The sequence below is a fragment of the Branchiostoma floridae genome, chromosome 3 (assembly GCF_000003815.2).
Source record: "Branchiostoma floridae strain S238N-H82 chromosome 3, Bfl_VNyyK, whole genome shotgun sequence".
Classification (NCBI taxonomy): domain Eukaryota; kingdom Metazoa; phylum Chordata; class Leptocardii; order Amphioxiformes; family Branchiostomatidae; genus Branchiostoma; species Branchiostoma floridae.
This window is the reverse complement of record NC_049981.1, coordinates 13512153-13524850: the sequence shown is the minus strand read 5'-3', so window position 1 is coordinate 13524850 and position 12698 is coordinate 13512153. Positions and strand designations below refer to the sequence as shown.

The following is a 12698-nucleotide window of genomic DNA, read 5'->3' as shown; positions in this document are numbered from 1 at the left end:
GACCTGGAGAAAAGCGTCACCTAGCTAAACTTCAAGTATCACCTTCTTAACTTTGTTTTCAGCCTGATGGCGTAAACAACATGTCGTAGGGACAGATATTTGAATCGTTCGCACTATGAAAAGTAGATTTGCAGTACTATTTTCAGCTGACCTCAAAACTACCCCTTACGTATATTCATCGATCAGAAAATGCACATTTAGTGGCGGATGCTTTGGACATATGTCTGAATATGTCTTCTGATAGCTCAGAGACAACTGTCAAGGTCAAGGAAGACACAAGACAAGATAAGACAGGCATACCAATGAGTCCTTGTTTCTGAATCATTTGCAAGCAGCAACTTAACAATAGACACGTTTTTTTTTGTAAAATTTGTTCTGACCGTTTTTTGAAGATTTATTGACCATGGCTCGTCAGTAACAATATAATGTATAAAACAGTGGTGCATTTTTTTTGTTATTTCTCTCTTTTATAGGGGTCTGACTGTATGTCGAAGTGTCCTCTGATGACCTTGCCAGCACATGGACGCCATATGTACAGTAGAGTTTCTCATTAACCGTTGACTCTAACATTTTTGCGTCAGCTGTACGACCTCGGAAACTTCGATAACAGTGTTGACTATTTGATACACGGTTACTCCGAAACAGGTTGTTGCCCTTTACGCCGACATGTCCCGTCACACGAAAATTTAAGCCAGCTGCAGTCTTTGAAGAACAAACGTGTACAGTACTTACAATTTGTCAACTGGAGTTTACGAACCGATGTTACAATCGATATAAATCAGTAACTATAACTTCAGAAAACTGTCATGTGCATGTGCGACAGTCATATTTCTAACATATATGATTCATAATCCTTTCGTCTGATGTGAAAGAAGATGGATACCAAATCGTTAGTTTGGTACGGCCTACGTCGCATTTCCAAAACGGGGCCGGGCAGCTTTTGGGAACGAAAAGTATAATGTTACAAAAGACACTAAACTCCGCAAGACTTAAAGAGAATGGTCGTGGGCATTATTTGTGTGTATTTTTACGCATACATTTCTATTCGTCTGCACAAACAGTGCGACCGGGCCCGGTTTTGAAATGTGACGTTAGCCTTATTGAGCACTAGGAGATCACCCTCCCCGTAAAACCCTCTCATTGAAACCTGTTGCGCCGTGTGCCAGTAGGCTCAGCTGAGAACGAAGTGACGCTGCAAAAGAAACTATTCACATTTGGGGTTGGTACATTTTTGTATTTCAGCTCACCAGTGAACAGTAGTAGAATAGCTGAAAAGGTGGGTTTGATATCATACATCATGAAAGTTGCCATGGCTAGTTTCTTACTTGTACCCATTGCGGGTAAAGATCAATAAAGTACTCAAATTGGTGAAGCTTCTCCATTGTAACGTAAAGTACAGAGCTTCCGTAATTTGGGGAGATAGACATATTCAAGACAAGGCCTTTTAACAATAAATGGCACTGTTGCTACTTAACTACCTTGTAATGCAGAATCCTATACTTTCTGGATTAAACAACATTCCGACGGGACAAATTTGCCTACACAGTAACATTTGTTATACATCCTGGTATAAAGTAGGGCTTAAGCTTATCAAAGGTTCGATAAATAAAAGAGTATGTATTAAACTTAAATCTTGGGGTACAATACAATAATGTGTTATGATAATGAAAACATATTACGTAAAACGTATTTTTATCCTTTGAGATATGTCCATAGCTGATGATAGACATCAATACTCATCATAATTTGTCAATTTGAACCGTTTAATATCTTCTATCCATTACTAAGTTTATTGCTTGCTTTCCCCGAGTGTCCATGTTATGTCGGTTTGGTGATGTATTTTCGTGTGCTATAGGGACATTTCGGCACCTGCACAGTTCAGGCCCTAGTCGGTCAGGACAATTCGGCACCAGGACAAGGACGACTTCGGGTTATGGTTAGGGTTAAGATTAGAATTAGGGTTAACGTTAGAAGTTTAGAGTTAGGCATCCTCAAGACTAAGGCGGCGAAACCTCTATATACCGTCCTAGACCTTGTGCAGAAATATCCGACATACGCACTGCAATAAATCGAAGTGACACACCAGCTACATATACGCACCAGGGACCCAGGATGTGACTGTGAAGAAGACACCTGAAATTGCCTCCGCCTCTGAGGCGTCGCCAATAAAATGACTATCTTATCAGCATGTATTACTACATGTACCAGGATTTCGCCATTGTCCAGTAATGCCTTATCCGCCCACTAGGTAGCGCAACTGTTGACCTTCCAACGATATGATAACCTTCCATGGCCTGGGAAATGACCTGGAGCACTCGGGTCGGGTCGAAGGTTAAACGCCAGAGGTCAACGGGCACGGGTTCAGCATCGATCTTGGTGGTGAGCGTGAGGAAATAGTGACCTTCGGTCTTGTAGCTGACCCCCGGGATGGGAAACTTGATCTGGGATTCCAGCAGTGGCTTCAGGTTTGGCGGAATGCCTGTGCTGCAGTAGATGGTGAATACTCCCTCAGCTACAAAAAAAGGGAAAAGTCTGTCAGTTTTACACCTACTATATCTACCATGCAATTGCTGAATTTGTTAATACACATGTATGAATTATTAAAATGCACGATAATCTGGTAAGATGTTTTGTAGTATTCTAGTATTGTTAATGTTAGTAATGGCATTTTTTACCGTTTGCAGTGTTTTCTGGGCTGTCGAACACAATCTCCACGAATGTTTGAAATTTCGGCTTGTTGTTGTTGACGGTTGCCATGGCGACGGCTCAATCTGCAGACGGCACCTGCAACGAAGGTCGCCACAATATCGAACAATGTACAGCGATAAAATACAATTTAATATTGACATAACCATAACACGTATATCATATTAAAGATCGCCCTTGACTAAATGTGATAGAACAGCTCAATGTCTCCTTTTCCTTTTTGAGAGGTCTGAAAAGGATCGTTTAAAGAGGGATTTTTTATTTATAAAAAGACTTCAGCATGTTTATTGTACTGCTGGTTTAGAAACAAAATAGAAGAGGCAACAGAAAGTAATTCAAAATGCCTTATACTCAAAATTTGTATGGTATCTGCTTCAATAGAACGAGTAGTTATTGTAGCATGTCCCAAAGGACAACTATGATCTATTAGCTATCTGTCACGCGATATTCAAACCGTGTTTTCTTTCCAGTGTAACACCGCATTCATCAGACACGCCATGTCTGACAACAGCCCGAACAAACCACACAAAGACTCAGGGGAAAGTCCTAATTGAAATGACGTAAACCCATGTTACAACATGTCATGTGGAATCAGCTCTTACACTGCAGACCTGCTGAGGGGCAACAGTGGTGGGATATGCGTGACTCGGGATATCATAGTCTATCTGCACATCTTAAAACTCCCTTACGACATCTAGAATAACCAGCCAACATGAATGCCAGAAGGACAGGTATTTTTGCCATACCATTATTGAAAGGTGTTTATATCAAAGATTTGCCATCCCTCTATAGTATGAAATTTTGCTTTAACAAATAAATTTCGTTAAGATTTTTAAATTCAAAAAAAATCAAAGCCATATTCCAAAATTCAAATTGCAGAATCTTTCAAACTTAAAGGTTAATTCTATAGTGAGATGTGGAAAATAGGTTAACACAATTGTTAATGGCTATTATTTCTTGCATTTTACGACATTTTAGAAGACAAAAACTTCGTATGGATTGAAATCTAAATTTCTTGATAGCTTTTATACTGAAAAAAAAACGAGCATAAAGGAAGTACACAGCTTTCCGTATTTCTAATGTACCGCTGATAGTTTCCAAATCTGTGATAATGGGGTCACCTTGGGTTTCCAAGTAACGGATGTCAACAAATCTTCGATGCTACTTAGTCATAATATCTGGCGTATGATTAGCTTCTATTCATCGTTTATTTAACCCACTCTATATCAAGCACAGTCATGATGTTGTCACAAAACAGCATACATTGGAAAATAGAATACATCATAGCTGAATCGCCTTACCTTTAAGTCAGAGGTTGCAGCCTTGAACACGTATGGTTGAAGAAGGTATTTCTTTGCACGGGAGCTGTCATCAATATTTGATGTGGAAGTCCATGAACTGAATACAGAGACGTCTAGCGGCAAAATTGTTTATTACAAACCATGCTTTCAAAGCATTTTGTGTTTGCAAAGGAAATGTTTAGATAAGTCTTATTCTCCACGTTTATTTTTTGTGCGATCCAAAATCTTATGGAAAACGTCTGAAACTACCCTGTGTCGACTAAAGTACGGTAGCCTGTTAATTGCCTTTTGGCCAGTTAAATACTTTTTTAGATGTCACAATTTGTCACACAAAATCTGATTGGAGTGCGCTGTCACTAAGGCGTGGTCAGGTGATACCATACACTCAGCTACAACAGCTTTGTCTTTAGACGAAATGTGAGATATTGACAAGCAGGTCGCTGGCGTATCAATTTCACTCGTGATAGACTGGAGCCTTTTGCGGGGTATATCCTATATACAAATATCATTTACAATCCTTTCATGTTAGCTCAATCGTACTGTTGACGTAATACAGCAACTTGAAAAGACAAGCTCAAATTTAGCACAAGATATCCACCTCAGCAACCACCTAGTGGTGCGTAGTAAGTGACCGCTCTAGTAGGCTGACAGTTAAGTGAACTTCAAATCGAACATGACGTAGTTAACTCTACTAAGACATTTTTCCCATCTTATGATCCAGTCAAAAACATCTTTACGATGGCTAGGGGACCTCCCAAAGCACCGCTGAGTAAAAGGTAGGTAGATGACTTGACGGTGTCTTGTGTGGTCATGTTTGTCCTACGTTTTTTTTCTCGTGTGTTTTCTGGCAGAACTGACCGTAGACAGTGATCTACAATGAGTCTTTTACGTCACAAGACACTTTAAACGGCATATCCGCCACTGTCCGAAGAATGCCATCAATTTTGTCGTAGATCTGTCGTGCGAGGAATGTGTCCGACTTCTTAGGAGACTGTTGTTGACCATAGATATAGGGTGTTGTTCTACTTCCAACTTTACCGACAATATGGCTGCTCCGCATGTCTGAACTCAGCCGCATTACTTATAGTTCCTTTGGGGATGATATGATGACAACGGACCGATTCAGTTTAAATTTTTTTTCAGATAATACTTTCCTTGTTCCTCAGGTGTTGTAACACCTCTTCCTTGAACTTAACACTTATTACTGATGGTCGCTTTCAAGAACGACCAAGCGCTAAAGGAAAAAAGTTGTTTTCTTCAGTGTTATGATTTTGATGGTGTATATCAATGGAGGGTTTCGTAAATTACAACGATTTCCTATGTTGTATACAGGGTGAAAATTTTAGCTGCTGTGGGCGCCGCGGCAACGATAGTTGGTTGGGGGATGCTTCTGACCAGCATGGCGCTGCCGGATTGGATGTCGTACGACTACCCTACAAACAACACCAGAACAGTCGTCAGTCTGTGGATGGAGTGCGTCACAACCACCACACAAAACGGCACCACCGCGACTTGCTTAGGATATATGTGTAAATATCTTCTTCATTCTTTTTTATTTACATCTTCAGTGTTAGGTAAAAACGTATTTCTTATTTGTGAAGGTGGAAGGGTCGACTGAACAGAAACGATTTCTACGTGTAGCGAAAACGGTAACGCTAGTTCACCTTTATCCGCTGGTTAACCTTTATCCGTTGTTTTGACAAAAACAGGGTATTTAGGGATATGAATTCGAAGGACGGTGGTTTCAAATTCTATTATATTTAAAATATTACGGTTCGAAACCAGTGCTCGTCGACTTGATACCCCTAGATATATCCTGTTTTTAAAACAGCGGATATAGGTAGCCCTGCGGATAAAAGTGAACTAGAGTTACCCCCGTATTGATTCTTCAGTTCTTTATTATTGTAACGGCAGTATCATTGGATGGTCCGGGGTGGCCGTGGACCCTGACTCGGTGCAGCATGCTGCACGCGTTCCTGTTCGCCATTGGCGGCCTGGTCTCCTTCATAAGTTTCCTACCAGAAAGGTCTCTCACCATCCTGGCTGCCGGAGCCGTCTGTAACTTAGTGGCAGGTCAGTGACATTTCAAACACATTTAAAAGAAACCGTAACCAACATCTGCTTGGAGATTAGAAAGTGAAAGCTCACAAACAGACAACTATGAAATTATCTATTGTTCTGTATGTTTATTTGTTTGTTTGTATTGGTGTGTGTCCGAAGTTGTATGAATCTTGAACTGTGACAGTATGTGAGTCGGAAAAGCAGATACTATCAAGAGTGAAAAATTAAACCTGAATTGGCCCGAGATTGAAGTTGCATAAGCAGGAAATTGTATACTATTACACTTAGGGAGAAATTCGCAATAATGAATACAAATAAAAATCATATAATTAGTAAAACAAGCAATTCCCAAAACGTCTAGGTATTTTACCGAGGTATGAGATGTTTGATTCCTTGTTCTGTTTTTGTGTTTTTTTTTGGGGGGGGGGGGGGGGGGAGGGGGTCTTTTTTAACGTACGCCATACTGAAGATAAAAGAGTGTGTTATTGTGTGCTGTTATTTCAGTCTATGACCTGTACATGTAATGTTCCACAGCTGGGCTGACTCTCATGTCCATGATCGTGTTCACGGTCGCCATTCTCGTTCCCACGATGACGTCGGTTACGGCGACTGGGCACGAGAACGCCGCTGCCGGGATCGGCTTTTACTTCGGCTGGGTCTGCACCATTCCTAACGTCGTCGGCGGGATACTCGGCATCAAGACCGCAACAGAACACACCAAGATCGTCAAGGACAAGGCTATGAAACAACTGAAGCTGTTTATGCAGTCCCAGGTACAGGAGAAAGAAGATTCGTCGGTCGGTGAGGAGAAAGATGAAAAGCCGAAACTATCGCCGTGGGGAAAGGTTGCTCTGACCAAGATGAATGGGAATAAAAACGGGATCGGCCTTCCGAACAAAAACTTTCTCGCCCCGATTGTGGATAGGGGCATGGCTCCGATTGATTAGATCATCAATCAAATGCAAAGTAAATAAGCCTCATTATATGTATATATAAAAGTGTATATAACGTTACATAGACGTATTGACAAATGACTTGAACATACGAGTATGCATGTTGTGTAAACATGTGGCAAATAGCCTATGACGTCCTCCGTCTCTGTTCATGTTTCAAAGAGAAAAATAGAATATAGAAAAGTAACAAATCGGTTCAAATCATAGATAGGCTTGATGTAGTGAGAATGGCGATGGAATTCGTAGTTCGTGGGTCAAAGTCAATTTAAAAAGCTAATCTGAAGTGCATGCTTTTGTCATTTTTGTAAATATGAATTTTTGTCGATATATTTTTCCATAAACATCAAACTGATGAAGCCGTGAGCTGTGCCATGAGTATCCTTTGGTAAATAAGAATAAGTTAACACAAGAAGACGTTTTATGCAATTGTCAATAGAAGGAAATATCTAATACATATATAAAGCTGGCGGTAAAAGGCCTCGACCGCCGAGTATGTGAGTCCTAAAAGGACGATTTCGGCAGGAAAATGCGTGATTTTCACCTTTTTAGGGATCTGCTGATGTTTGCGATTGCTGCTTTCCCAGCAACATCCAGTGTAACAGTGAGAGTGGATTTCCAAGCAAACTACGCTCCTCTCTGACGATTTTGAAATTCTGTGTTTTACTGGTGATCAACAAATTAGGCCGGAGGTCTTTGACATTGTGGCACCGACGATCGGGTGTGCGGCGGCAGTTGTTTGACCTAATATCCAAACCATGATGGTTTGTTGCACACGTACTGTTCTAATGTCAGGGCCGTTAGCTTGAACACGAAGGTCGAGGTCGCCTCCATCTTTTAGTACTTGCATGTCACTCAAATGTGATAAAAATGCGCGACAGAATTGGATGGGTACCAAAACAAAGATAAGAAAGAGAACGTATCGTTAAATTTGTTTCCGAGCGAGAAAATGCACAAATGAGAGATGTACAAGGTGTGATTGGTGTGTAAGTAAGACTATCGGCTTCAACATCCCTTACAATAAAATATGAAAAGTGGTCTTCACGTGAGGCAATGAAATAGCAATAGCATGCTAGGAGTAAGGGGTGTCACTGTAGTTCGAGCAGCCTGACAGTTGAACTTCTGGTTCTAATAAGTTGGTAACTCGGTAGGTCATGTCCGTGTGGGCTGTACCTGTCCTAACTTTGAACCCAGTACAAACCCGGGTCTTTTCTATCAGCGTTGGTTTGAAAAGACATTTGATTCATGTCAATGTGACAAATTCTACCGTATCCAAGGTACAAGGGTATGCGGCTAGCTAGACGGTTCAGTCTTACGACGCAATCAAAACACCTATCGGAAAACTCACTTCATACTGTGGCGTACAGCTCTGACGGGTCATGTAAGTGGTGTTTTATTTATTTTACGAACTTTCTACTTTCTCGTAACTTCAGAAGAAACTAGGAGCTGAGGAGTGTGCACGTCTTTCGCATTCATATAATCTATACCACATGATCCCCATTTTTATACTGCATATAGTGGTATTGAATGACAGAGTGGCTTGCTTGGTGTACCAAGGAGGCTATATAGAGAGTGTGTACTGACACAAGAACGTTGTGTCCTTGGGAAATGCACTTTCCTCACTCCCAAAAAATAGAAGTAGGTAAAAAAAGTTGCCGTTATTCTGAAATGCAGTTGTTCAGGAGGATTTTGCAAATGACTAAACACACAAAACATGATTTACCAATTAGAAAATGCATTTACATTGATATCTTTTTGTTCTTGCACATATTCTTCTCTTTGACTTAGGATGACTTCGCTCAAGGCTCGAAATACATTTTGTGCAAAGAGTAAGTTAATTTTGCGACAGGAAATGAAGCATTGTACAGCATAAGTATCAGTCTTCCAATGCACATATTTGCTTACTTGTACGATTTTTAGTATAATCGGAATTCGAAACATTTTTGTAGGCGAAAATTGACGCCATGTAATAAAATCACTATGACCTTCATTTAAATAAACGACGATTCAGAATCGCAGAGAACTGGCCTGTATTGAAGCAGCGGCACGCTGACACACTCGTGTCCACCCTTCTAAAGTTTTCACATATTTCCACCGTCTGAAATATCAGAATGTCCTCCATAGGTCCTCGACTTTTAGCTTTGCCCCAATGTAATAATTTTAATATGTCGTTCATTTGCCAGGTCATATAGGGTCCAAACCCAGTCAGATCATTTAGATCGATTTCTAATGTGATACACAATGTGTTTAGGCAGCTGTGTTTAATTGGCTGTCGTCTTCAAATTGCTGCCATCATATGCACATCTTATCTGCTATGTATGGCTAGCGCCACATTGAAGCACTACATTGGCTGCACCTGGCTGAGCACAACCCCCCTTCCTATGTCCTTTGCCCGAGTATTTTAAACCCAAAACAAGCACTATTGACATGCAGACCGACGATTTATGGGTAGTTTGATACGTTGCTAATCTATGAATCTCAATTACAAGAAAAATACATATGTTAAAGTAACAAACTATGCCAATGATTTATGCAGGTATAGGTTTTAGACGGCTAAAGCTGGGTGTTATGATCAGTACAATTGGCAAAATTGAGTAGTAGATGACTGTTTGCTAGAAGTCCACAAAATGCTTAACGTTGGCGATATCAAGCAAGACAATGTTTGAGTTTACCCGTTCGGTCTCGGCATGTGGGAACATTTCTAGTTCGTCCATAGCAACAAAATGGCTGCCAGCGCCACAATGGGCACAGTACGCCACTTCAGACGATAGCAGACGACTTTCGCATGTGTTCCCATGGCAACCGTTTAACCTTCGACCTGAGATAACGGCGGATGAAAGAACCGTTATCTACACATGTCACCCGGCTGTTCAAACATGTCTCTTATTTCTCAGACTTTGCTACTTTTAACAGAGTGTTTTTCTCTGATAACAAAACCTGCCCATAAATTTGCCGCGAATATCTTCACATCCTCAGTTGAAGCTAATGTTTTCTGATTGATTCTTAAATAAATGCAGCCTGCAAACAGATTCAACTATTCAATCATATCACTCCCTTGCTTGAGCATCTGTTGGAGGGCATATCTATCTGTGATTTGCTTTTAATGACCCCAAAACATGAGTATCCTGAATACATGTAATAATGCGACTCAAGGTCAAGGATGTTGAGGTAGCTTAGTCCAAGATTCTACGTATACAAACACCAATATACGGCTAGCTTTACTTAAAACTATCATGTAAAATCGTTGGGTCAATTTTTGCCCATCTCATTCATTTCTTTCAGTGGTGAAATTTAGAGAAATTTGTTGGAGAGTAGTCACGTTCAGGACGTGAAGTCTAGATGTGCGCACAACCTTATCAAAATAATGCTATCAGAGATGGCAGACTTCACCCCTCACGTACGTCAGAAGACCACATAACGTTACAGACACGCCAAATAGCCACGTCCTTGAGGTGCATGACATAAAGATAAGCGGAGATGCCCTACGTTACATGAAATAATACGGTCTACTTCAGTAGATACCGTTCTGCATTCACAGCTACATACTCGTTCTGTCGTAGGAGCGGTGAGATTCGCATCATTATCTTCACAGCAGTAATTAACGGTGAGAAGCCGCTGGTTTATGGCACCATTACTGTTTACTTTTTACACCTTTGTGTGCACGAAAATCAAACAGGATGGCCTTACGAGCGCAACATCATCTCATTTCCGGCGCGTCGCATCCGTTGTTCGAGTAGGTCGTCGGACGATGTTCATGTCAAAGAAATTTAAGGCAATGACAGAACAGAGGAAAAGGATCTAAGACGACCTTCTTTAGGTACCAAAGACATGTGGTTGAATTTTTGCCACAGATGCACGACCATCTCAGTTTGCGACGATTGTGACGAGGTTCTGGGCCAGTAAAGCAACATGTTAACCCTTGAAAACGGTCATAAAAAACTATAGTTCTGTAGTCACTTGATAAGTCATGCAGCACACGAAAAAAGCAACGCACGTAACATTACACGTCTTACGCTCAACACAATACAACGCATTACGACACACTGCGACACCAGTCCAAATGCACAACACAATACAGTACAACACATAGACCCACGTCTATCCTGACCACAATAAAGTACATGAAACCTCGCATGCAAAGTTTTTATTCAATACGTAATCCTTGATTCGATTCTTAATCCTCCTGTTAGTCTAGGTGTCATGCTATTTGCTTTACCGGGTCCCAGTAGTAGCTCCCTCGTGTATGATATTCTACGTTACAGCGAGTATAGGAGCTCCGGAAAACTAAATAGGATGGGCACCCAAGCAATCATTGTCCAATTTACTCCTCAGCTTATGTAATGGGCATAGTGAGACAGGTGGTTTATTCTTCTCTCCAGCTATCTGTAAACATTCGAGCAGATCTGCAAATGTACTCGCACACTGGATCTATGGCCCCGACTGCCAATTATTAACAGGTTGACCAACCCCGTGTGACGTTTTGAGACTAATTGAGTTTACCGGGCACGAAGTTTGCCCGTGTGCCGTGGTGAGATTTACAAAGTCCTGCTGGGATTTAAACCGACTTCAGCAGACCATTTCTGACACAGATATATCTTCGACGCAGACGGACGGGCAGAAAGTGACGGAAAAATCTGGTATGTGAGAAGAGTTGTACATATTCTCTTGTCATGCAGACCCCAGTTTTTCTCTTGTCGTACAAACGCCAGTTTTAGGTAATGACCTTGTATGTTTCGTTGTTGGCACCTTTACTCATAAATCAATTGGTCGATCACGCATATATAAATATATATTATGCGCACATTGTTCGAAATACACAAAACACAAAAGTTGTTTACGAAAGTTTCGATCAGCTGCATCTGAAGTCGTGTTTGAATGAACTAGAAATCTAGAAAAAGCATTTGAGATTTCTGTATGTATGTGGTGGTGTCTTATTGCTCTTGGCAAAGTTTCTAAGGGAAAGTACTTGGCTCACAGCAGCAGGAACGTCTAGTCATCTACTGTTCTTACCATTGGATTCAACGAAGTTGCATTTAAGCTTTAAGTGTGTAGCGATGTACAAAGCGAAGCAGGAAGAATCATTGTTAATCAAAACTAGTTCTTGCTGTGTTAATCAAATCTCGCTGGCACACTATACTTCATGTCTCCTTAAAAAATATGCAAAGTTAAATCGATTTTGTGTTATACATGTAGATTGTTGTAATTAGTCGTCTGATACTCAACACAGAAACAGCTCCCACGCTGCCATATTTGTATGAGAAAAACAAAACAAAAGCTGAAAGTTACAAAATGCCTCTACTCGACCCTTTGTCACATTGTAACTGTTTGTGTACGTAAGGAAGACCGTCTGGACAGGTCCGGTATACTGAGGACGTATTCCCTCCCCCTTGAACCCCGGTCTGTCACTCTTCTGTCAGAGTCCGCTGGCAAGTTCACAATAATACCACCGATACTGCGGGTCACAAGAGCAAATCTTAATCGGTAAGTCATTTTTGGATTCTTATGCTTGAACTTAAGACTTTATGTTAATTTTTTTCTCAGTGGTTAGAACTTGCACAAGAGTCCCGAGATGGCTCAATTATTAGACTGAAGTATTTGACTCTGTGTGTGTCCATGTCTGCGTGTGTTTATGTATGTATCTGCGTGAGCCTATGTCTGTGGCCGTATGAGAACTCAGTCA

General features: G+C 40.9%; 3 protein-coding genes across 7 annotated transcripts in view; 2 read left to right on the top strand and 1 right to left on the bottom strand.

Moving 5' to 3' along the window:
• Positions 1–1130: 1130 nt before the first annotated feature.
• On the bottom strand, positions 1131–4173 carry LOC118412324. The gene is made up of 3 exons (XM_035815124.1): positions 4008–4173; positions 2676–2784; positions 1131–2512 (listed from the first exon to the last, which is right to left on the bottom strand). The coding sequence occupies exons 2-3, from the start codon at positions 2755–2757 to the stop codon at positions 2196–2198; spliced, it is 399 nt and encodes a 132-aa protein (XP_035671017.1). The 5' UTR covers positions 2758–2784; positions 4008–4173; the 3' UTR covers positions 1131–2195.
• Positions 3153–7384, top strand: LOC118412307. Its single transcript, XM_035815101.1, has 5 exons — positions 3153–3437; positions 4729–4783; positions 5340–5536; positions 5922–6080; positions 6603–7384. The coding sequence occupies exons 1-5, from the start codon at positions 3419–3421 to the stop codon at positions 7013–7015; spliced, it is 843 nt and encodes a 280-aa protein (XP_035670994.1). The 5' UTR covers positions 3153–3418; the 3' UTR covers positions 7016–7384.
• A 768-nt stretch (positions 7385–8152) lies between these two features.
• The window catches only part of LOC118412282 (solute carrier organic anion transporter family member 4A1-like), a 25788-nt gene continuing 21242 nt past the window's right edge, over positions 8153–12698 (top strand). The window contains exons 1-2 of one of the 5 annotated variants that reach the window (XM_035815047.1): positions 11490–11655; positions 12436–12499. The gene's annotated coding sequence lies outside the window, so the exon portion shown is untranslated. Of the gene's footprint in view, positions 8400–11482; positions 11656–12356; positions 12500–12698 lie in introns of those variants that run through there. The other 4 variants (XM_035815045.1, XM_035815043.1, XM_035815048.1 and 1 more) reach the window with 4 other exon arrangements.